The sequence below is a fragment of the Dermacentor silvarum genome, chromosome 7, assembly GCF_013339745.2.
Source record: "Dermacentor silvarum isolate Dsil-2018 chromosome 7, BIME_Dsil_1.4, whole genome shotgun sequence".
In the NCBI taxonomy this organism is placed as follows: Eukaryota; Metazoa; Arthropoda; class Arachnida; order Ixodida; family Ixodidae; genus Dermacentor; species Dermacentor silvarum.
In genome coordinates, this window is record NC_051160.1 from 57303820 (window position 1) to 57328704 (window position 24885).

Below are 24885 nucleotides of genomic sequence, written 5' to 3' on the forward strand. Positions count from 1 at the left end.
TGCTAATTGCACGAGGTCTGCCGGTGACCCAATCCTCTATCACCCGTGGAGCCGTGCGAGATTTACTGCTCGAGCGAGGCGAAAGGGCACTTCCCATGCAACTATATTTCCAGCCACCATCTGGAAATACACGTGAAGGATAACACAACTGAAAAGAGCACTGGTGCAAGAAACAAAAGAACTTGTGTGTCAAGAAAACTTACGCCTTGAGTGCTGGTAAGGAAGTGTCACCCTAAAGCAGCGCCCAGCCACAATCCAACACAGCTGCGCCACACCAAATGACAACAAGGTCTGTTCTGTTGCCCGTCCAAAAAAAGACTAGCAGCTATACACGAGCTATGCGCAACAATTAACACAAGGCTAAAAAAAAAAAAAAATTGCAGCTTACCAGCAGTTGCTCTGCCATACTGGCAAATCAGTTCTGTGGAATCCCGCAAAGTGGAGGATGTTTTGCAGTTGCGGAAAAATTTGCTCTGGTCTGGTCTGATCCCAGACCAGGATTAATTTTTCTTCAACTGCAAAGCGTTCTTTCTGAGAAACCCGTATGGGTTTCCTTGCTGCTTTGTGCTACATTCAGGTGGATGGCAATTTTTTCTCTGCCATACTGAATGTCCCGACTGCATTACTAACCACAATTCAGTACTTGCAATGCCCATCATGGGTGCAATTACAGTCAAAGCTCGATAAAACGAACCTCGGTTTAACGAAATTCGCGATGTAACAAACTATTATTTCCCCATCTTAGTTCCGTTGAATTAACGAAATCTCGATATACCGAAGTTTTTCGCTGCAAGTACAACTTCGTTATATCAAGGTTTGACTGTATACGATTCTCTTCATCCACAGGCAGAATATTGTGGAATGTCATGAGGAAGTGCTCCAAGAAAATTCAGTCCCAAAGTGTTAAAACAACCGGCTAATTCTGCTTTTCATTTTAAGATGTATTTTGAATTAGCACATGTACAATACCCCCAGCATTTACTTTTCCAAAAATACTGCCTCATTGGCCAAGCTCTTGTGAAAACATTTCCCTGTACAACAACTGCATATGAAAACCTAAACTGAACTGCACGTGATAAGAAACATGTCCCAGCTGCAAAAGCAATGGTAGATACTCGGTGCCCTATCAAGTGACTAACAGAAAAAAAAAAAAAATGACTGCAGATCCACGAGGTGAATGATGATGAGTGGGCGAAGCTCCGGAGGAAATCATCGGATCTCCCGCTTAAGGGGACGCTAGCACAAACGCGTTAGAAACGTGCAGTACTCTCTAGTAAGGGGGAGCGGCCACAGCGTCTTACGCAGCCATTTACACATGCCGGAATGTGCACCGCGTTTGCCGACGCCATCACATGACTGCTGAGAGAGTATACCCCCCGTATTCATAAACGCTCCTCGACTTGAACTTGACTTGCCACCGCTTTGGGCAGCGCGTTCGAAACGCGTTGAAGGTAAGGTGGAGAGGCCACAGCGTCTTACACCAGCTTCTTACACGGGCCGTAACGCGCTAGCACAAACGCGTTATAAACGCGCTAGAAACGCGGCCTTTCGTTAATGTTGGGTATTTATAGCCATCGTGGTGCGTTTGTCCATGTCCGCTTCGTGGCGTAGTGGGCTAACGTCGCGCGCTCGGAAGCGAGGGGTCCCTGGTTCGATTCCGCGCTACGGACACAACTTCGGAATTTTTTTCTCATTTTTCTCAGACTGGTTACACACTACTACTACTACTACGACGGGGACGAAACGGGTGCCGCCATAAGGAGCTTCACCCCTAAAAGCACACAGAATGACAATGAGACTAAACACCAGCACCGTTATCTAACCTTAGTACTAGCACAAACAAACCGCTCGAATGGGAACACGTAAACAAGGAGGGGGTGGATCGGCACAATATGCAACTCCTGTACCTTCTCGATTATGACCGATGCATGCGATTCCATGAAATTTATTTGCATGCGTTCCCACCCAAGTGTTTTCAGTTGCAATTAAAGATTAGTTTGTTGATCAAGGGTAGAATTTAAAAAGTGAACACCGAGGTAAAGAGACAGAAAATTACGTCAAGACTGTCGCTTAATGCCCACATTCAATAAAACGTGATAGCCAAATCAAAATGAGGCCAAATAAAAATGTAGCTGGGATCGAGCTTCCCCAATAGTTTCCCCAGTTGCATTGCTTGGCACATTGCATTCTTGCCTGTGATGCAAGCCTTAGATATAACTTGCTTACTTCTCATACTTATAAGGGATTAAACAATATTAACGCTGCCCTCATCTACTTCATACTCATAAAATTATGGCGGATTACAATTATTGATCCCCATGTTGAGTTTACTCTGAACAGAAGTGCAACAAATCCAGGTAAGAGAAGCTGGCCACCATTTGTGAAAACTGATATACTGTAAAGACTGATGAGGCTGCAGCGTAGGAGTGCTTACGTACATTCAGTGCTTCTACTTGCACTGGTCAGTTAACAACTGCCAGCATCAAAGCACAACTGTGTGCTCAACATTTTCTATTCCTTTGCCGGCAAATGCACTTCAATGCAGAGTGCAAACATTTCCTTACAAGGAGAGAGTGAGCGAGAGAGAGAACAAAAGTGGCCTCCCGATGACGGGCAGGCTCGGCCCAGTCGCAACAGTACCTCGGGCCCACTTGCCGCCGACCCCTCACTCGCGGGAGGCTCACGTTCGGGCACCACGTGGTTGCGTTGCGATGACGAGGACACGGTGTCGTCGTCTTCCTCCATTGTCTGCACAGAAATGCACAGCCATTCACAATTATTCTGTTGCCACTACTTTCATACCAGCAAATGAGCAGCAAGAAGTAGCAAGTAGCGCTACTCCCGTCTATGTCCTTGGTATTGAGTATATGAGAATATAGGTAGAGACCTGCCAAAACTCCCTAATTTGACAGGGTGTAAACATGGACGAACTGGGCCGCTATCTTGTATGCGTTTGAAAATTTGTAATTTATTTGCTGTACTATCATGACTGTAAACTTCCTCCAGCACATCAAAAACCCTAGTACGGGCTCTAGTTTAGGTCATTAGCACATAAATTTGAATTTTTAGGCATAGAATTCAGCGTATCAAAAATGAGACGTTAGGCTTTGTGGAGTTAATGTGCACCCAATGCACACGATACATGGGTGTCTTCAATTGAAAAGCTACTTGTTACATATTAACACATCAGACACGAATCCGTACGTCACGAGTACATTGTAGCTTTAGAATGAAAATGGCTGTAGAGTCGCTCGCGACTACACTACAAGTTTCACCGAGATTTGAAGGCTGCAAAAAAGAAGAACTGAGACTGTCGATCCTAGTCCTTAAACACCACACTTGTGCAAACAAACAAATGATCCCACCCACCTCACTGCTGTCAGGCTTGGACCGCTTGACCACTTCACCATCAGCTTCAGAGTCTTCTTCGCACTGCCGCTTCGTGCCACCGCTGGTGTTCAGAGGTGACGGCGAATCGTCCATCTGAGGGAAGGATGAGGCATTTCAAGGCCAAGGATCCAGTGGATTTAAAGGTATATAATGAGTGCTCAAGTAAGAGGTTACAAAAAAAAAAAAAAAAAAGAGAGAGACAAGGCAATGCATGGCCGAGGCAAGTATAGTACTTTCTCAACTTTTGCCCCAATGAACACGTGCATGGAGTTGTGAAATACCACTACCCCTGTCTACCTCCATACAATTTCAATTGTGGGGTTTAGGGTTGAATGTTCCAAAAGTGTACGGTGGGTTGTCGGAACCATCGAAGCGGAGGCGTTCCCCATTTCAGTTCCTTTAACGCTTTCCTGGCCACACCTATTCCCATCGATAGCCCGCTATCGATGGTTGCATAGTTATTTTGCCGTTTTCCAAGTGCTCTCGAATGTGAACCTGCAACCTTGCGCCGAGTAGCGGAGTTCCACTGTCACTAAAGCCACAGTTTGCCATTGCTGTTATACTCGCTTTTCCGAGGCAAATATTGCTGTTCATCCTGTTTTGGAACTCGTCTTCACAATAACCTGTTTCAAAACAGCATCACACTGAATTTCATGCGCTGGATCATTTTCTTTAACGTACGTTTGACTTGCTTCTATCTTTTTCGAAATGTGAGCTTATATATGTACACCGGTGCTAAAATATATGCAAACCAGAAGCTTTCTTGGCCAATCAGACTGACAACTCACAATTGACGAGTGCACCACATTGTTTGCAATGTCCATATATGAACTGCAGTTTTCAGTGTCTGGTTACATGCTAAGGCACCGAGAAAATGTCCCCCCCCCAACCCCTGGCTTGCTTAATTTTGTCCATGGACATGCATGCAATCATGACTTTACAATAGATATTCATCCTTGTTTCTCTTCCTAGTGCTAGAGTATGTACTTATCTGAACCACTTTCAAACTGTAGACGCTTACGGCACAAGCATACATCTGTCACCATATCATGTTTAGCAATAGTAGACCTTCTTTGTAAAATAATTTGGAAATTACTCTGAGTGCTCCACAAATTAATGCTTGCTTCAGACATCTGCCACTGCCTAGAAAACTAGGCGAGAACTGCACAGTGTCCTGCTGTTATTCTCCACCCTTGCATCGATTTGTACGAAGTGCTAAAACAAAGTCTTAATTATGCAAACAAAGATGAGCAACAGGACAGTGCATGTGAGACACTCACCTTGTAAAACTGAGAACAGGTAAAACAAATGCTGTGCATGTAAAAAGACACTAACACATCAGAAATTAAACACTGTGCCAATTAAACCAATGGATGGATGCATGCAAAACTTTAATGAAAACCCCGAGGTACGCAACTCAGTGCGCTGCGGGCCGCTCCCACGTTGGGACAGTCAGGCCATGCCTGACCGCCGCATCGTGGGCCCTCTGGACAGCCCATAGTTGCGCCCCGGCATCGGGGCTCTTGATAGCGGAGAGCCACTTGGCCTCATTGATTTGTTCGGTGCCTCGCAACGAGGGGCAACGCCAGAGCATATGGTCTAGGCTAGCGAAGTCATTGCAGTGCCTGCAAGAACTACTAGCATAAGTGTCAGGATAAAGCTTGTGTAATAAAGCAGGGCTGGGATACGAGCCTGTTTGCAATAATTTGAGGGTCAATGCATGCACTCTATTTAACATCTTGTGAGGAAGGGGAAATTCTCTCCTGCCGAGATAAAAGTGCTGCGTAATTTTGTTATATGTGGTCGGTTGATCTCTGTTCTCCACCACTGCGGGCCGCCCGGGGACTTCTCCATGGTCGCGGAGAGCGAGACCTCGTGCCTTGGAGTGGGCCAACTCGTTGAGGTTTGTGGGGCCTCCCATGATGGATCTCATGTGAGCGGGGACCCACATGAGAGTGTGGGTGACGGTGCTTTTGCCTTCGAGGATGCAACGGGCTTCCTTACACACAGCACCAACGCTAAAGGCGCGGATGGCTGCCCTGGAGTCGCTGAAGATATTGGCATGTTTGTCGTGCAGGAGGGCCAAGGCAATGACCACTTTCTCGGCCGCACGCGACAACGTGCTTCGTACCGAAGCGGCGTTAACGGTCAAACCCATGCGGTTGATCGACACTACTGTGAAATTGTAGCTGTTGTCATACTCGGCTGCGTCAACGAAGCAGCTGCTGTCAGGGAGTTTTGTCGCCCAACGTAGGAGCGCTACGCCGGGTGACAGAACTCGCCCTGGTGCGCTAGGGCAAGAACCAATGTTCTCTCAAAATTTGTTTCCAGCGACGCAGCTGAACTTATGCAAGTGCACATCAATTTTCTCGGCAAAGGAGAGGCAATACACCACAGCTGCCAGAAATTGCAGCTTCTGTACGAGACATTCCAACGCAAAGGGTAAACATAACATTCCAGACTCTTCTTGGATCAATGCAAGCAATGTCCATAAGTGCAAAGCCGCCTCAGCCGCAACATGGTGTAAGCAAGTAGCGAAACCAGAGTAAAGTTGCAAAATGCAGTATACCCTGCGAACAAACTTGGGTTGCAATTATGTTCTGTGCTAATACCTTCAAACACAGAAGCTTTAATGAAATAGTCGACCCCGGATATATCGAACCCACATATAACGAATTATTGTGTGTAATGAACAGAAGTAAAATCTCCTTGAAAATTTTTGTATATACTGTTTACTTTATATCTAAAATACATATACATACCTGCCAAGTTCGAAGAAAGTAAATCCGGGAGATCTGCCGACCGTGGTGCGGGGTGGGGGTTACGCAACCCCCCGCAGTCTATATTTTCATGTACTGACCAGGACAACTTCCTTACAATTTTATTTACAGATATACGAATGACCACATGCACATCAATGTCTCACTGTTGCAAGCATTTCATTGTTGCTAATTCTGTCTTCAATAATTCTTTGAAATTTCGTTAAATTCTCGGGTCTTACGTCTCACAACCATTATTTGATTATGAGGCACGCCGTAGTGGGGGGGATCTCCGGATTAATTTCGACCACCTGGGGACCACCGTTAGCCTTCCTGACGTTCGTCCGTCCACAGCTCGAGTTCGCGTCCCCGATTTGGTCTCCTCATCACGAGTACCTAATCTGCATGTTAGAAGCCATCCAAAACCGAGCTAGTCGTTTCATTTCCCGCAATTAAAATAGGCAGTCAAGCATAACTCAAATCAAACTTGACCTTTCGCTTCCTGCACTAAGCAGTCGTCGTGACGTGGCATTGCTGTCCTTGTTCCATAAATATGTTCATCAATTGAAGTCATCGTCTTTGCTGCTGGAACGTGCAAGTTGCGTATCACGACCACTGAATAATGACTTAAGTTGCACTCGCATCTACGGAAACACTGATGCATTTAATATGTCGGCTTTGCCACGAGCCATCCGCTTGTGGAATTCTCTCCCTGACAGTGCTGTCATGCAAACGGACAGAGATAAATTTAGGAAACTCCTGAACTTGCAGTTTATGTCCTAAAAATGTGTCATTCTGTATGCCATGCACTCTATTTATATGCAACATCACGCTGACTATTGTTTCCTATTCATACTTTAAAGTAAACTTTTCTTACGCAATGTTTGATTATATGCGTGAACAATGTGCTTGGTAAAATTTATCTGGTATTTTGTACACTACCTTGAACTGTTATTTCTGTTTATCTAAGTATTGTTTGTATTGTCTTTTTTTCCTTTCATACTTTGAAATACACATTTTTACATGATGTTCCATATGTGCGCGAGCAATATGCGTGATAACATTTGGCTGATGTTTTGTACGCTAACACGTCTTTTTCATTTGCAACCCTGCTTTGCGACGATGATTTCTGCTCATTTTTGTGGTCCTCGAGTTTCGGAATTCACGTGTAAAACTGTCTTGCAGTGATGCCCCCCTTACCCAATGCTCCTCATGGAGCCTGTAAGGTATTTTGAAATAAATAAAATAAATAAATAAATAAATAAATAAATAAACAAATAAATATTGTTAATTTCAATGCATCCTTGACTCACCAAGTTTACACGAGGTGTGAAACGCATTTCGAAAACCGCTACCCTGTTTAGATAAGTTTGTCGAGGAATGAATGAAATCCATAGTTTTACACCTTGCGAGTTTTACTTTCATCAAAAGCTTCGCCACAACACAGTGTCATGTCACTGCAAAGGTCCTGTGACAGCGCACTGCGACGTCACATGCAGCTGTAGCATGCTTATTGGCACTAATTATCTTGCACCATGGGTGTCACTTGCCAGAACACTTTATCTAACAGACTATCTGACTTTACGACGCGCGGAAACCAATGCATACGTTTTCCGCAAATGAAAATGCGTCGCCCTCATTGCAACCATGATTCCGCGAAACTAGAAAAGTCAAGCGTGCCTTCGATCCGACAAGTGTTCTACTGCGTTCGTTATGCATACATCACGCAGAAGTGACATGAGCATGCACTTAGCAATTTTAAGCGTCAACAGTCCGCTTGAAGAACAATTCATTGCCACCGCTCCTGCTTCCGCCAGTGCAGCGATTCGCGGTGCCCGCAGTCCACAGACAATGCTCGCACCGCGGCGCCACCCTCGCGAGAAAATGGCGATGCCGGAGAACGGCTCTGAATTCTAGTTTGTATATTTGATCGTGTGTTGCCAGGGGCTCACCATAACAGTTGGCCGTCACAACAGAAGTGACAATACATCCTTACTGATGAATTGTTGCGAAAGAAGTCGGAAACGCTCACGGATCTGCGTCTTGTTTGAAGTGATTTGACACATAGAATTGTTTTTATATAATGGAGTTGTTGCCGTGCATACGGAGAGCGCACTTTCCTTGAGTCTCGAGTATAGAACTGAGCTTGTCTGCCATTGCGCGAATGCAGCGGCCGGCTATTTGCTACAGCCATGCAGACTACATGCAGTCAGAAGTCAATGTTGAGACTAATATTGAAATGTGCGAGGTACAATAGTATGAACAGCATAAAACTGTTTTAATTGGCATTTTGCAAAGCGTCATGCAAGGTGTTAAAATCATGTATGAAAATCATGTATGAAATGCACCTGTCATTTGTGCATTTAGTTTCGTTCAATTATTGTAGTGTGGCTAGGGCTTGGCTCAAATTATGGGTGATGAGATTTTTCTGCTTTGTGTTGAAAGGTGTACTATTTGTAAGCTGTAATAAAATGCTTTGCTCGTTTGCTTCAGTATGTTCAACGTGTGCGATTGCGTGATTCATTCACTTTTATCTTGAAGATGGCAATGTTCCAGATGGCATCAATATACCCAATATTTGACAGACTGACTGAAGCATCAGCGAAAAGCAAACAGCTCGTTGAAGATGGCAAAACAGCATTGTCAGGAGACCAGCTTCTAAAGGACCTCGTTTACTGACCTTTTCATACATGTCACGCAACCAGCGCAGAAGCCGAGCCCTTCTCCACTGAAGAACATTTTTGTTAAGCAGATAGCCTGCAAATGCTTATATGTGCTGTGGTCTCCATCTTGCAGCCTGACATCTGGAAGCTTGTATGCCGACTGTTGAATGTTGTTGTATCCTAAAAAACTGCTGTGAGAGTTCCTAGCTGTGTACCAGTATGATGGGTGGCCGTTAAAATCAGTGCCTAATTGTTTGTATTGCAGCACTTATATTGCAGTAAAAAAAAAACGTGTGTGAATGTTGGAACAGCATTGACAGGCAATAACCCAAGCGGTGGAAGACTTGTTGGGCAATCCTTTTGGTGGCACCTTAAGCTCCTACGGACATCCGTAGTACACCCAGCGAACTGTTGTCCTCTGGATATCCGCTGGACATTCGTGGTCTGCCACCTCCACGCAATGTCGCAAAGGGTTGGCAGTTACGCATTGCAGATTGCTGGCAACAGTTCGCGACAATGTTTTACCTTTCGAACATCACACTATTTTCACACTAAGCAACAGATAACACAAGATTACGGCTCTTGTGTAGCTGATGCGCAGTCGTAATGTTGAGGAGACTGTGCCAGAGACCTTAACAGAATGGCAGCATGCCACAGTGGTTTCTAAAGTTTATGGTTCTGGCAAATTAGAATGCTTTGCTGTTGCATGCAGAATAAAGTCATGGTAGTAAAATATATCTCAGGCTCCCGAATAAATCAAAAGAAGCTGTGTTCACAGTTTCAAAATGACAGGCAATTGAAACCCTGCACTGTTCTGAAAGAGCTTTACGGTGCTGCATTTTGTTCTTTACATGGACATTTCCAATGGAAATTTGCACCTAGGTGCAGGAAAGCGGCGGGAACAAAAATGACACTGAAAATCTTATTTTCAAGCCATAAAGCTACCAAATCATAACTGCTGATGCCAGCTTCAGTGCCATTATTTTTTTTTCTTTTTGAATTCTTAAGGAGGAGTCTATATACAGGGTGTCCCAACTGTCATGCACAAAGATTTAAATATATGCAAATGTCATGTAGCTGGACAGAACCAAGGTAATGTTTACCGTCGCTTGGAGATACTCAGATTTTTTGCATTCAACCTAATTACATAATTAGTTTTATTAATCAACTTCTCAAATATTATAATTAGATCAAAAGTGTCAAAATAGTTGCAGAGCAACATGAAAATCTCGCTATACAGCTTTCTGTTGCTCAATACGTGCTACATAAAAGGTTTCTCCGAGCGTGAAAGAAGCCCGCGAACACACGCAAAGTGCCTCAAACAGCCAGTCACGCGGCAATTTAGCATGTATTTGGGGGTTTCTTTCACGCTCGGAAAACACTTTCATGTAGCACATATTGAGCAACAGAAAGCTGTATCGAGAGTATTTCATGCTGCTCTATAATTTCCTCATTGATACTTCTCTAACTATAATAATTGTGAAGTTGATTAAGACGAATTGTGTAATTACGCAGAATGCAAAAATAATCAGAGTATCTCCAAGCGACAGCAAACAACATTACCTTGGTTCTAACTACGTGGCATTTGCATATTTTTAAATCTTGGTGCATTATAGTTGGGACACTGTGTATAACAAACTACTGATATAGTAATCACTTTACCTGGAAGAACAGAGTTTGTTATAAATGGGTTCGACTGCATATGCACCGATTTTTACTTGAGTACATGGCAAAATGAAATCATGTATCATAATTCATATATGAATAATATACCTTGACCACTTGCTCACACAAGGTGGGCAGCATTCATTAGTTTTGGAACACCTGCATTTAATATCCCATATAATAGGGCAGACTTCAGGGAGAAATTGGGTTTAACCCAATTTTGATAAAGCTTGTTTGGGGGAGCATAAAATTGAAATTATTGGGTTTTAACGGAAAAGTAAGGGACCCTAACTATAACACATGAAGTGCGTTTCTAATAAAACGATAACTTATGAAAAATCGTTTTTTGTTTTGTTTCGCAGGCTGTTTAAGTTGTACCACTCTTTCCAAGAGAGACGTCACCTGTTTATTGACTCAAGTTCATCTGATCACCCTCGTCAACTTGTGCCTTTGCTGGCAATGGGTTGTTGCAAGGCAGATGGCTCTTTCTGTCGCTTCACTGACACAATGATTCAACCGTGAGCTATACAGTGAAACCTCGACATAATGAAGTTGTACTTGCAGCGAAAAACTTCCTTATATCAAGAATTTCGTTATATCAACGTTTCGTTAATTCAATGAAACCAAGATGGGGGAAATAAAAATAGTTCGTTACATCGCGAATTTCGTTACATCGAGGTTTGACTGTACTACAGAACATACTGCTGCGGATGACTCTCCACAATCAAGTTGCATGCAAACGTCTATCGTGCCGCTGTTAGACGAGCGTCGACACTGGTTGTGCATCATGCAACAATGTGCCACTTTTGCATGCGCAGGAGACATCATCCAAGCCCATCCTCTATTCGGAAGTCGCGGAATGTTGCCTGGTCATTGGGACCACGACAGTAGTGGCGTTTGGTTAGGCTTGGGAATGCAGTGAACTTTAGGTGCAAAAGTTTATTGTGTTCAACATTCAGTTTCGAGACACTTCATCCACAATGAACACAACTTTGTATTGCCATCAGTTGCTACATCATGTTCCTCATGAAAGCTGCATACAACAGCTTCTGCCGGGATCCACTGTGGAGCTTGCCTCCCTCTGGCAGCGTTGGATGTGCAAAATCCAAGTGCTTACAAAGTAGCTACTCCAAAACAGCCCGATTGTGGAATGGCAGAAAAGGTTTCTTGCAATGATGTTTAGCTGCACTACTGCATGAATTTTATGGCACGTCATTCTCCAGCACTCGCCATTCAACTTCACTTTTGCATAACAGCCAGTGCGCAGACCGACTGCAACGTGGCCAATGCTCGGATGTGCCTTGGCTTGTACTTGCATGTACCACTTGGCCAATGAACTTTGGCTACGTGCCAGAGATTTAAGAAATCCAGTGTGCAAATATGTGATAGCCGCAGAAGTGTTTGTGGCAGCCCGATGCTAGCCTTATTAAAACCTGTTCTAGTTTAGTTTATAGGTAGCGTCAGACTTGCACCATACATTTCACTGCTCAGTTGTATAACCGTGGGAAGCTGATATAAATGGATGTTTTGGAGTTGCCTTTTGGCTATACATGTTCGACACTAAATTCAGTTCATTAGTATTATGAATTCTGCTTTCCTGTGAATCACTTCCAGTGTGTTCTTCTTACCCGAGGATGAGCAACAACATAGACGCCATCTTGGGAGGCCATGAAAAACTTGTGGCATTGTGCAAGCTATGGCGCAGTACAAAGCCACTGCTACATCTCCCTTCTTTCAATGTTATGTATCGCTGGAACTACCGTAGAACCCCGTTGCCGTTTTTCAAGGGACGGCACCAAAAAAAAAAAAAAAAAAAAGCAACAGCCGGCATAACGTAACTGAGGAAGGCCACCAATCGCCACAGCTATGTCAGAAACAGCTCTGAATGGCTGCCAGTACAGGGCTGCCAGTACAGTTATTAGAAGTCTCAGCCCTCGTACAGTGACCTAGGACGGTGTGTGTGTGTTATGAGACCACAATATCTTGCTTATGCTTCACCACACAGCACAGCTCCATTGCTGCGAAGCTGACTTAAAAGAACCAGCAATTATGATACGCATATAAGACCCTTGTCAGCTGCAAAATAGATGTAACGTGGCAGTCGGTGGATCTGGCTCAGTGTGCATAGTTCCCAGTAGGCTTTAACTGATGCACAATTCACTTCGGGTGCTTCGCCAAATGCTCTGTACACTTGTGCAGCGCCTGGTTTGTGCAACTCTGGTGGCTTACTGCAAACTTCAGTTGCTTATTGTAAACTTCGGTTGCTTGTTGCAATGCACCGGTCAGTTGTTGCTACGTACAATGTGGCTGTACCACTAAACTTACGGAACCGCCACGTTGAAATGCAACGCAAGATGCATGAACATTACAGATTAGCAACATGTCGAGGGGAACATCATACATTGAAGTCAATAGGATTTAGGTCAGGACCGGAAAAACTTGACTTAGCAGCATGGAAAAAGGCAGCAGCAAGGAGCATATCAACAGGGTTCCACTGCATCAACGCTGAGACTGGTTCTCATCCGACTATGCTATCACGATGAACACTTCCTGGCACTATGAGGATAGAATACCTTGCAAATGTGGCTTATGAGCATTTGCAAGGTACCGAAGGCAGGCAGTCATTACAGTAGAACTCAGCTATAACAAAGGCTTAAGTGCTGAAAATAGTTTGATACAGATTTTATGATGTGTTCGTAATATACAAATCTCAGAAAAGGAAGGAATCCATTTATTGATCATGAAACCACGCATAGTAGACATTTCTAAGACACGGGCAAAAGTTACTGTTTCTCAGCATCACTAAGCGTTCTCTATTAGTGAGATTGTGTAGACCTGCTCCACCTTTCTCGACGTTGGCACAATAAGAAGGTCTAAAATTTCTGAAGCAAGAGCCCTTCGCCGTCAGATTTTACGGATCGTTTTTGCTGTGACCGCAGGTCACATTTTGGACCGCATTTTGGACCGCAGGCCATTTTGATTATCTCACCGCCTCAAACCGGCGCTCTCGCAAACACATCCGCTAGCAGCCGTAGCCATGACCGTGGCAACGCTAGGCCTAGCTGCTTCGAAGTTCGCTACCAAGCTTTTTTCCGTTCAGTACAGTGTTTTTCATTGAAAGAATTCGCTGTCGGCAATGGCGCCGACTCTGCCTTCGTAATCCTCGCCATTGGCTTCGATGCTCGGAAAGCACAGTGCGCTGCATAACGACGAAAGTCAGCTTCGCCTCAATACATGTTATGCGGTGAAGCATGTGCAAAGTACTGTGGTGAAGCACAGAACGAGTGGGAAGGGGCAATTATGATGCGACACATTATGTATTGAATACACGCGTCTACCCGTCGTCTCCCGTTCCAGTACGAGCACCAATATGCCCAATAAGTGTACTGGCAGGCCTTCAGCTTTTTCGGACGTGCCTATGGCGATTTGAGCTCTTAGGGGCAGTAAAAGGCATGCATTCATTTTTTCCGGACTGCCCAATTTGACGTTTCTCCGGCCCCTAAGCAGTCCAAAAAATCTGATGATTGTAGATCAGTAGTTTATCCATTGTTCAGTTCTTTATGAGGGAATTACTTTACGCAAGTATTAGCCAGTATGTTTGACAATAGAGAATAATTCATGTTATGTGGGTTCATTATATTTAGGTTAGACTTTATTGCAAGTGTAAGAACACATTGTGAAAAATGAATTAAGAAAGCAGCTAAGTTTTTACTTTTGAGTGTTCCAGAGCTTTTCTTGAGCCCCAATACATTCAAACGACACCAGGTAACACAAATACATGACTTGGTATAAGAAGTGCCAATATGCTTCCCAATTATGCTCCGTATGCTCCCAAGATGGCAAATCTTCCTTTGACCGAGCACTAACAAGCATGTAATCGGGGATCATGAAGGCTGTGGGGACACTTGACTTTCACGCGTCTTCCAATATTGTTTTTCCCGCATGGCTTTTGCATCGAAGACGGTCGGGGGTGGTTGCACACTAGTACAAGAGATGGCGCGAGTGTTGCGCTGCTAACACCACCTAAAAGCAGGGTTACTCAGCCGCAAAAGGGAGAAGGTTGTTCCTCTTTGGCTGGTGATCGGCAAACGGCACGGATGTATCGCGCGTGCACCGAAATGGGCGAACATGATCGTTTGAACGCGCCACCGTTTAGGTGACCGTACATGCGAACGACTAGGCATGTACAGTCACCTCTCATACACTCGCTCGCTATCCGGTCGCAGTGAGTCGGAACTTCCTCGAATTGCCATGCTCATCGTCATGTTCTGAGGATAGTAATTAAGCTAGCAGGTGCTAGAAATGCCCTTTTTATTGTTTGCACTACTATGTTGTCGTTCCTTTATCCTGAGAACATGTGCGAGACACCACGAAGGGAACTTACAACTCCAGCAGCATCTGTGCTTAATTTGCCATAAAATATATTGTGCACCGCGAGACGTGGTGTTGGGACAAAATGGCTGCGAAGAGCAGGGGCACAGCCAATACATGCATTAATTGTAAATTGACAAATCTGCCACCAGGGATGCCTAAACATCTTCGTTTATACAGGTAAATTCGTTGTAGAGGTTTTCACTGTAGAGCAGGGGTTTTCAAGCATGTTAAGCTCCATGAAGGAACCCTGCTAAGCTCCATGAAGTGGCAAGGAACTCCCCAACCCCCCCCCCCCCAAATTGACCGAATTAATTTGTCCTAATTAACCGAATGTCCAATTATACTGGGTATCAAGAAAACAATAAATGAATGCTTACTCCATCAACACGCTTTTATTTACTGAATGAATCAGCAAGTCTTGCTTCTATTTCGCACAAGAGCAGTGCGGAAGCTGAAATTCTCATCTCATGACTGATTAGAGCTAGCAGCGGCAAAGGCCTCGCGACACTCCTTCGCAGCGCGGGTCTTCACCCGAGACATGCTTTTCACTACCGCGCACACATCCGCTTATTTTTTTGCTAGGGAGCTGGTCGCCAACAAATTGTCCGTCCATCACGATGTAGCCGGTGCTCTTAATCTGACATTTTTGCACTGAGTCAAAGCGCAACTACTGCTTGCCGCAACCGCTGCAGACGAAACCGCGGCCGACGCACGCACCAAGTCAAAACAAAACTATCATTTGCTGCAACAAGTGCGCACGAAACGGTGGTCGCTATCAACACAATCATGGATGGCAACTACACTGCTGTGAAGGCACGCAGCCGACGAGCGCAGAGTGAAAACGAAACTACTGTTTGCCGCAACCGCTGCGGACGAAACTGTGGTGGCTATCGACGCGACCATAGATCGCGACTACACACTTATGAAGGCAGGCGGCTAGCCGCCAACGCGGTGGTACGCGCGGCGATTAACGCAAGAATGAAGGCTTTGGGGGCACAATTAGACACGAAGCGTTCCGGCGTTGCTGCCAGTCACGTATCGCGTACGATTGCCGCTGAGGACCATAGCGATGCGGACTGCACTGCTTCCATTTTTGCTCTCTTAAGGCGCGCATTATTTTTTTATTTCGCCGACGTATACATCCGTGCGCACGCTATCAGCACCTACCCTGTCTACAAACGGGAGAAATGCGCATGGTGCTAAGTTACGGCCTCCGAGATTCAAGTGCGAAAGCTTAGGGGCGCTGCCCATTTTCGGAGGTTGGGCTTCTTTATTCTATGGGTTGGGTGGCTACAAGCTGGTTGTGGATTTATTGCGCAGTTCGCGCGTTGCCCTTACGCACTGCGATTGTGCTTCCTGACACTCGGGCATGGGTAATGGAAGTTGTGTGGATCGAGCGCACCTTGTGCTCGCCGTTTTAGCCACTTGGCGAGCGCGGGACCACGGAAAAGTTATCAGTGGCTCGCGGAACGCCGAGCAGGGGCCTGCTCAACCATGCTGTAGAGGCATTAACAACACTCACGAAAGCTAGGAATTTAGCTGGGACATACAGAATCCTTCATTATACAGGTAATTTTCGCGTGAAATAATCTATTGTAGAAGCATTTCACTGTATACACACAAAAAAAGGTATGTGCACAGATTAAACCTGTCAGAGCCGACATGCAAGCCAACACATCTGCCACCCAGGACTGTACAACAAAGGTGCATTAAAATACGGAAGACCCAACAAGACACGCACAGCCACAAGCACCAAACGTCTGCCAGAAGAAAAGTGTCTTTATTGAAAGTCATTACAACCTGCTTTGGCACACAGAGAGCATAACAAGAAAGACGCGCCTTGAAATTTTGAAACCGCACACAGAATGTCTGCTCAAATGACAACAGTAAACACAGGCACCAGCACTCGTTCCCGTGGGAAGCTAACGCACAGTCCAGAATTTAGCGCAACACCGGTCAGCAGATGAGTCATAACATATACACATTATTAAGACAGGGGATGAGGGCTTGAAAGAGAACCACAGAGAGCGGGTACCTCAACAAAAAAAGCGACTCTGTAAACTACTGTTAATTTTCTTTAAGCCTAAATGCTGAACATGGGCATCCACAGTGGGAGGGTGCTGCTATGAGAAGATAGTCCTGGCCAGTCTGCTCGTGACACAGAAATAAAAAATTTTTTAACTTATAAAATGGAAGAATGTGACCAGTAGATTCAGCTTTGTCTTCAAACAGGTGAAGAAAATGTCAGTTATTTCAGACAGGCTGTTCTAACCAGTTACCGAACACAGAGGGTTGTGCAGCTGCCAATGTCTTTAGAAAAAGGGTGAGGGGGAAAGAAGGTGAAAGGGGATAGAAAACATCCCAAGAGAAAAAGGCACCTTGCCCGAGGGGGTGTTTGATGCTGGTCGGAGACAGAATTTAAGTGCATGCAAAAGCTGCAAGTTGTACTACAGTCCATTTTCCAAAGCACCAAATTAAGCAGAACATTAGGGGGAGCAAAAAAAAAAAGGAGTTCACAGGTTGTCAATCGCAGCCATGCAATGTGCAGTCATACTACTGCCCCGAGGGACGGGCAGGGCGTGGAGAGGCGCAGGGCGTCATGTGTGCACCGAGAACAAAGCCAGCAGGCAGCGTGCATGCAAACGCTGAGCGTTCCCAGATGGCAGGCAAGCAGGGTGCGCAGGGCTTGTCAAGTAGGTGGCCACGAGGACCGAGCAAGCGAGGTGGCACAGCGGCGGTGGCAGCGGCGGCGATGTTTTTTGATTTTTTTTTCTCTTTTTCTCTGCACGTGCTCACGCAGAGGAGGGAGTGGCTGGGTAAAGTGTCAGCCCAACACCTACAAGAGAACAATGCAAGGAGAGGCAGCGCTGAAGCAAGGACGGCCACCAGATAGCCTCTCCGGAAGTGGTCAAAGTGTTAAATAAAGACACGTTATGATGCAACGACATGCTCTCTGAAACCCATGGCGCTGGGGCAGCTTGGAAGTGGCAAAGGTAGCACGATGTGAAGAAGGGACGTGACCGGCGTGTCCAGACGTTTCACTGTGCCGCAGCCAGCAGACGTGGCAAAGGCCGCATTTTGGCTGCATACTTTGGTGAATCCTCCAAAGATGTTTCAGGAAGACACCATTCAAGATGAACTGTTTGCATGAACCAAGCATGAAATATGCCAGATCTAGGGGGAAGCCTTCCAAAATGGCAACACTGACTGCCGTACATGGGGCTCCCTCACACCACCCCGCTGCCATGCCAACCTCACCAGCAGCGCACCCTTCTTGGTGCCAAATGGGACGCAATGGGCCAGTTACTATATACACCATGTTACCTTTGCCACCACCATGCCACGGGCCATTGAAGCACATGCTGCCAGAGTCGGTGGCGAAAGTGTTGCTCTCGGCAAGAACCCGTGCGGGGGACTTCCGTTGGCAAACGAAGCGAGCGTTCTGTGCGATAAGCAATGGACAACAGTATTTGGGCCAGTCCCAAGAGCAGCAACTGGCCCAGCACGTGGAAGCATGTGCGAGGCAACAATAGACTGATTTCACCACGTTTAGAGAGCAGGCCGCTGCCACGATGACAGTAGTTCTCGCTGCTTTTCCACTGTACTTGGGTTCGCGGAAACATCCGAGGGAAATGCTGAAAACACTGCCATCGTGCATTTTCCCAGTGAATAGGGGCAAGTCTGGGGTCGGGCCCCCTCAAACCCCGCTCCTATTGCAGGATCCTTTTATTCTCACCTCCCTGCCCTTTGACACTTACCATAGCTGCTCTTCACCTTGCTAGGGACTACTATTACTGGAATGATTTATGGCAACGGTGGTGCATTTGGCAAAGATCATGAAGTCGGTCTATTGTGGCCTGGGTTTCGTCCATGCTAGGGAGTGCTAAAGCACACCGTGGGCTGTATGCTGCTATAACTGCTTTAAAGGCATGACAGGGCAGGAAGTAATAATGTGGCAGCATCAAGCAATGCCCCTCGCCAAAGACAGAATACAGCCCCAGATGTGAGGCTACGCCCTCTACCCAAAGTGTACAGAAAGTTTTCTATACCATAAGCTGCTGATCACAACTGCAAGAGCAGAGTCAAGCAGAAATAGGCACTGCCCACTCCTGCCTCTTTAAAAGAACCATGCATGCTTTGCCTCAGTGAAAGCCACACACAGTGTGTACAGTAAAACCCCGGTGATGCGTTCACGGCTCGTACGAATTTCGGTAATACAATTCACAACTCTTCGGCTGAAATACACTGCTCTTAATCCGAAAAACATAAGCTGTTACGAACGTGTTGCCGCACTGCTGCGGATCATACGAACGCGTGAGCAACAGCGGCGGTGGCCGAGCCAGCGCGATCTGGGCGGGATCCATAGTTGCCAAGCAACCGGCTACATAACACGGATGCGCAATCTCTCATTGGTTCCTCCATCGAGCAAACCAGACAGAACAGCCTAGCTGATGCTCTGACCCGCGAGAAAGAAGACAAGGACCTCTGCAGCAACGACGACCACGGCAACAGCCCTGTCGGCTAAAACGCTCCGTGCACTCGGCATGCTGAGGCGTTCAGTGGCATGCAAAACCATTAGCGAAATCATGTGTGCTCACTTTTACGCCTTCCAGAAGGCGATCTTTGACGATTTGGGCGGCAAGAAAAATAAAAAATGCACACGGATAGTAGAACCCCCGATTACATAAACATTTTTCTAGACACCGTGGAATAAAAAAAAGTCGCAGTTTCATCCGAGAGGTGAAGCAATGATTGCAATAGCAAATTAGTAAACAGCTGTACAAAGTATGGATAGTAGTTTTATCGACTGTATAAACTTGTAAACACTCGTCTACTAACTAAATTAACAAGTACGGTGTCAGCGCGCACAGGTAAACACAAACACACACCGCTTGATAACCGCGGGAACTCACTGTCAGAACGCTAGGGTAAAGAAGTGCGGCAGCAGCAGCGAGCGAATTGACCTTCGCGCTGTCTCTCGTTTCAAAGCAAATTAAATGTCGAAAGCACAGTGCATTCTACGCTATCCGGCACTAGGTGCACTGTCAACATTGCAAATCATTTTGAAGATGAAGCCCACGCGGGCGCGCACTTCGTGCACGTCGCAGATCGCTTTCCAGATGGCGCCCGCGCTGTATCGGCAACGTGTTGGTCACTTGTTGCCACATGCCGGTCGCTTGTTGCAACGTACAAGATGGCTGCACCGCTAAATTTATGTGGCCACCTCATTAAAAAGCAAGATGCAGGAAAATTACAGATTGGCGACGTATCAAGGGGAACTTAATACATGGAAGTCAACGCAGGATTTAGGTCGGGACCAGGAAAACGCGACGTAGCAGCCGGGAAAACGCAGCAGCAAGGAACATATCAACAGGCGTTCCTTTTTTTCTGCTAAAAATGAAATCATTTTTTCTTGATTTTGTGTATGTTTTGATACAAATTTTGGGTGATACGAATATTTCACGCGACCCCGTGAGATTCACATCACCGAGATTTTACTGTATTCCCAAATGGCAAGCAACAGAGGTCACATGGTTGATTTCAACTAACAACCAGGCAGCACAGTCCATCTTAAAAAGGCTAATCCAGCATGTTGTTCCAACCCAGTCCTTGCAACTCAACACCAGCAAGAAAGTGGCCCTAAATGCCTCTATGGGCTCTACTGTTGCAAAGGAGCCTACAGGCTTTTCTGCAACAGGATACAAAAAAGAAAAAAAAAAAAAAAAAGTGGGGAATGCATAACAAACAGAAATTCCAACAGCTGGAGAGTGAAGGCCAGCATGCACTTTGACATGCATCTACGTTGACAGTGGCTTGCATTCCGGGTTGGGATTCTAGGCTATAAGGCAGCACTCCGTGTGCTTTACCAGGCGGTCGCCACCTCGGCCATACACAGCCGCCACCAATTACGACCCATCATGGCTTCTCGACAAAGCTGCAAACGTTAAAAGACTAACCAACCACCTTCTGTCACGTTCCAAGTTTAAGGCTGAAACTGGGATCAGAATGTGCTGAAAGATCAATGCCATGCTTAAGTAGTGGAAGGAAGCGCTAAACGCCACAGCGTCCACAACGTTTCCTTCACGATGATAATACGAGTGACCTCTAGCAGGATTTGTGGTGGTACAAATTACACTTGTCAAGTAAGCTTCAAAGCATACTGGACCTGACCAAACTCTCTCAGAGCTAAAGAGAAAAGCCCTATACTCTGCGACAACCAAAGAATTCAGTACAAGCTCTGCCTACGAAATTGCACCACACCTGCCCCTTGTGCCTCCACTCTTCATTCACATAGTTGCCCCCCCCAAAAAAAAAGCCAAGATTGAAAGATTGTCGCGATCGATTCCACGAAAGCTCGGTGGGTGGAAAATGAGCAAATGTAATTGTCTGGTGCATCTATACAAATTCTCTGAGCTTGGCTGCGGTGTACAGCCAAACTTCTTTACAACAAAGTTGCATTCGACACAAAGTACCTACATTATGTATGTCATAATATTTGTGCTTGTACACACCGATATCAAAAGAGGCAATCGAGTCTATACAAAAGAAAAACAAGCATAATGCTTCAAACAGTCCCGTAACGGGTCCCCTGTCTATTTTGATGGCTTGTCATTGGCTTGCCAACCTTGCTGTGCCGATATGTGGCACACGAACTCTAATCCTTTACTCCATTATATCAAATAATTCGCTATTGTTACAGTATCGAGTCTCGACTGAACTTGCCACTGCATTCTTAGGTTGTCGCTGACTACAGTTCCCTCTGTGGTTCTCATCGAGAGACAAGACAGCAGGCACAGCATCCTTACCTGCAGCTGGCTGTCGGCAGCGGTGCGCTCGAGAAAGGGCAGGTCTGAGCCAGAGTTCTTGCCCAGTCCAATGGCATCCATGAAGGCAGCACTGTTGACCTCGTCTGAGCGGCAGCGCTTGCTGCCCCCATCCTCTTCACTGGCCTCCTCCCCGCCAGAGCCCCCACTGCAGCTGCCGGCATTCTGGTTGTTGTAAGGGTGGCTGCCTGCGGTCACTCCACCACCACCACCCGACACCGCAACGTCCACGACAGACTCGGGGTCAAGTTTGCGCTTGTGCTGAGCAATGGAGGCTGGGTTGCTGCTGGCAGCCTGTGCAGCACAAACAAGGCGGGCAGTCTGTTACGATAGCCATTCAAACGAGTTTGCGACATGTACGGACCAGACAGGTGCTCCTTCACAATTGATTGTCGGCCCACATGAGTATATCAGTGCCGCCAAGAGAATGCAAATGACACTAAAACCGCTTGGATACGTTCGACGTTCATATGTTTTCCTGGGTAGTACAGTGGTCTAGACCGCTTATAACGTAAGTTGCCGGAGTCGCGAATATCTGCACTATAAGCGGTACCGCACTATAACCAAAACAATGATTTTCAAGTTGGTAAGTCGGAAGCCTTTTTTTAACCTAATGTATTATTCTCTTCGAGGGAAGCCTCAGTGTAGTCAACCATAGCTAGCTGGTCTGCTTGAAGTGTTAGTTGCAGTCATAGTAAATGCTCTACGAGTGTACACGTGGTTGCCGTTTATTGTTTCCCCGAGCTTGTACCGGACTGCGGTTGATGGGCAGGCGTGCGCCAACCGCAGGGCTCTGTGTGCCGAGGCATAGCGCCGTAGGCATCCCCCATTCTCCCGACAACGTGCTCGCATGATACTTGCAACTTTGGCGTATAATTGCAAGATAATTATCAAATACAGTCAAACCCTCGATACTACAAAGCTCAATTTAATGAAATCCGCGATGTAACAAACTATTTTCATTGTCCAATCTTAGTTCCATTGAATACCATGTATTTTTTTTTGTGTGATTTAACAAAGTAATTTTGTTTTAGTGAAGTTTTCGGCCATTAAAAGCTTGTACTACGAGCCTCTATGGCTAGTAAATCTATCAAACCACTATAAAAATGTTGGTCAAGGAACAAGTACCGTATTTTCACGCGTATAACCTGCCCTTGCATATACAGTCGACGTCCGATTTCCCGGACGCCCGAAATTCCGGACATGCCTGATTTCACGGACTCATCTGTGGCACCGTCAAGTTCCCCATAGAGTCAATGTATTAAAAAGTCCGAAATTCCGGACGCTTATAGCCTTCGCCATCCGATTTCCCGGACTTTTTACTGTTAACCGCCGACCGAAAGTCACCACCGACGCCGCCATTTTGGCTGTTTTCATATCCTCGAACCCACCATACTCGCATCGCAGGTGTGGCCAGCAGCACCGCCGCACCGCGCCGCGGCTGCCGTAACCTCGAAACCGCACGTGTCAATCCGTTGCCAGCCGTAGCTTAGCCAAGCCAAACCTCACTGTGTTCGTTCGCGTGTTTTGTCAGCTCTGCCAGCTCTGCGGTCGTGTCTGCGGTTGATCGTTTGCTGCTGCGCGCTATCTTCAGTGATCACGTTTCCCGACCTTCAGCATCCACCGAGTTCCTAGCTGTTTCGTGCTGCGCTTTTCGTCGAGCGGATTCGCCGTTTACAGCGATGGCACCGACTGCTCCTTCGTCTTCGTCCGCGCCTTCGAACGAACTGCCAACCGCGAACTGCCCTCCGTGGACGAACTGCCATCCGCGGACGTTGCCTTCGACGATCTGCGCGCTGCCGGCGTGTCGATTCCAGCCGGGATAACCTTTGAGCGCTTCGCCGACGCTGACAAAGACCTCGAGCTATGTGCGGAGTTGACCGATGACGAAATCATTCGTCAAGTTACGGAGGATTCCGACGACTCCGACACCGAGAACGAAGAGCCAGCTCCTACACAGCCAACGAGCTCGGAGTTGACGCGAGCACTGATGACACTGTCATCGGTGTACAGCGGCAACACGACGTTGACTGAAATTGAGGCAGACATGATCGCGGGGAAGCGGACCGTGCAAAATAAAATAAGCGACTTCTTTGCGCCCAAGTGCTGACCTATGAGGTAGCGCCGGCCACGTCGTATTTTTTTTTTTTTTTTTTTAATGGCTCTTTTCAGAGCCACCTAAACGATGCATTGGCTGAATAGCAATGAGAATCTTGTACTCCGGTCGTGACCCTCTCCGTCAGCAAAAAATACCTACCAAAAAGGTGCGTTTTCACGTGCATTCGTTTTTCCGGACTGCCCGATTTCCCGGACGTTTTCGCGGTCCCTTGAGGGTCCGGGAAATCGGACGTCGACTGTAACCAGCACTCCCAACTTTGAACTCCACGAAAAAGAAAAAAAAAAGAAAAAAAAGAAAGAAAAAATAACCTCGCGTATAACCCGCACGCTTATCCGAAAAAATGAGGGCTAGGAAGTTACAACTACGGCCAGTCATTTTGTTTTCAAAACTGACTGCAGCAACGTTGTCAGTGCTGTCATCCGATTCACTGCTGCCATTCGAGGCTTCATCGCCTCTCTCAAAGATGTAACTTTCTTCGGAACCATCTCGCAAGCAGCTCTGTTGCCGATTTCTTCAGCAGCGGCTACAATCTTCAGGTTCTCTAACTGTGAAAGACTGCCGCCTAGACACACTCGTGATGCCTAAACAAGGCTGGCCAACTGTGCAAGGGCTTACAGGAAACGCTTACCCGACTCATGCGAAAAGCATCTAACCAGACTATGGATGTGGATCTGACTATAGCCTGTGTTGGCCTCTTATTGGCTTAACACACGTCAATGTCAATAGACTTGCGGACTCTGCACGGCAGGCCGCATGCTGCTGTGAAGCCGACCCCCACCCCCTCCCTTCGCGAATATTCACAGATAACCTGCAACCCCACTTTTTAAGCAATTTTAAAAATTTTTGGTGCAGGTTATATGCAAGAAAATACGGTAGTTATTGGCATGCCTCCTTCCACAATGAAAAGTTGGAGCAGAAAAAAACGAAAGGAATAATTTTATTTCGCAAAGTGGGCTCGGAGGAACGCGGTATGCAGGAAACACCGCTTGACCATCTATCGCGTTGGTAAAGAACTTGCGAAAACTGCGGCAGCTCAGAGCATCAGTAGCCGATATTAAAGGTCATGCTTTTGTGTGTTTAAAGAGAGGAAA

At 46.3% G+C, this 24885-nt stretch overlaps 1 protein-coding gene across 3 annotated transcripts in view; it reads right to left on the reverse strand.

Annotated features, from left to right (window-relative positions):
* LOC119458065 (poly(A) polymerase type 3) overlaps nt 1-24885 on the reverse strand; it is a 52784-nt gene that overhangs the window by 5669 nt on the left and 22230 nt on the right. For 2 of the 3 annotated variants that reach the window (XM_037719866.2, XM_037719865.2), the window contains exons 14-16: nt 21658-21969; nt 3370-3483; nt 2641-2748 (exon numbers count right to left, since the gene is read on the reverse strand). In XM_037719866.2, coding sequence (XP_037575794.1) covers nt 2641-2748; nt 3370-3483; nt 21658-21969 — 534 coding nt within the window. Of the gene's footprint in view, nt 1-2640; nt 2749-3369; nt 3484-16612; nt 17688-21657; nt 21970-24885 lie in introns of those variants that run through there. The other variant, XM_037719867.2, reaches the window with a different exon arrangement.